The sequence below is a fragment of the Thecamonas trahens genome (assembly GCF_000142905.1).
Source record: "Thecamonas trahens ATCC 50062 unplaced genomic scaffold supercont1.26, whole genome shotgun sequence".
In the NCBI taxonomy this organism is placed as follows: Eukaryota; order Apusomonadida; family Apusomonadidae; genus Thecamonas; species Thecamonas trahens.
Genome location: NW_013657654.1, coordinates 429918 through 430880, shown reverse-complemented (window position 1 = coordinate 430880; position 963 = coordinate 429918). Strand labels below are relative to the sequence as shown.

The window sequence follows — 963 nt, the reverse complement described above, 5'->3', positions numbered from 1 at the left end:
GCCTAGCCCGAGCACCTCCCGCTCCGCTGTTGCACTTGCGCCGTTGGCTGTCCTCGTTTTCAGCGGCCTCGCCCAGCCGTGCGAAATCTGGGAGATGCTTCCAGCTGACCTTGCTTCTCGCTCGCTGTGCTTTACCGACGACCGCATGCGGCGCATCGCCAGATCAGCCACCCTGCTCCCTGGTGACGTATTTGCCAGCGTCTGGCCCGACGAAGACGCCACCCCCAGCGACATTGTGGCCGCACCGGCGCTCGCCAATCGCATGACTACAAAGCAAGCGCTCAGCTCGCTCGGCAAGTCAACAACCAACACCTTTCCCATGGCCAACTCCCTCGCCACCAGCAGTCCACCCAACACGGCTGCCGATCCACCATCCGGTGTTGCCCTCGTCGAAGCACTTGTGCGTCACTCGATCGAGGGCACTTCGCCCTCGGAGAGGCTCGCAAACTCGCGCGGCCGCTCTCCGTCTGGCACCAGGCTGTCCCGCCCGCGCTCGATTTCGCTCCGTTCAACCGAGTATCATGTTGCGGGTGTCATCTCGCCTCGTGGCCATGCCTGTCTTCAAGATCGCAACGGCTCGCAAACTGCCCGCGCCCACACGTCGTCAGACGAGATCGAACGTTGTGCCGTCCGTCGCACCAAAACCCACCGCAACATGGCCAGAACTAGCCCGCGCGAGCCACGCGCTCTCCGCACGAGATCGGCGCGCAACATGGTCTTGTCAGCCTCCCATGGTCAAGTTGGGACGCATCTGGCTGTTGCTCGCGCACGCAACAGCCGCATCATCGATGGCGATGGCAACAGCAGCGAAGCTTCGGGCGCATCCGATGCCTCGACGCCTCAAAGGTCTCACATGCCGTCACCCGCAAGCGGAGAGTTCGGGTTCGGAGCAGTTCCCGGGCGCGGGCACTTTCCTTGTCCCCTGCTCTCAAGCCCTGCCGCGAGACGACACGACACCGACTC

At 63.8% G+C, this 963-nt stretch overlaps 2 protein-coding genes across 2 annotated transcripts in view; one reads left to right on the top strand and one right to left on the bottom strand.

Moving 5' to 3' along the window:
• The window catches only part of AMSG_06273 (uncharacterized protein), a gene marked incomplete at both ends in the record, with an annotated part of 5765 nt that extends 5096 nt beyond the window's left edge, over nt 1–669 (top strand). The window contains 2 exons of the mRNA XM_013901982.1: nt 64–523; nt 664–669. Of these exons, the coding sequence (XP_013757436.1) occupies nt 64–523; nt 664–669 (466 nt within the window). The remainder of the gene's footprint in view (nt 1–63; nt 524–663) is intronic.
• A 259-nt stretch (nt 670–928) lies between these two features.
• AMSG_06272 (uncharacterized protein) overlaps nt 929–963 on the bottom strand; it is a gene marked incomplete at both ends in the record, with an annotated part of 4425 nt that continues 4390 nt past the window's right edge. Inside the window, one exon of the mRNA XM_013901981.1 lies at nt 929–935. Coding sequence (XP_013757435.1) covers nt 929–935 — 7 coding nt within the window. The remainder of the gene's footprint in view (nt 936–963) is intronic.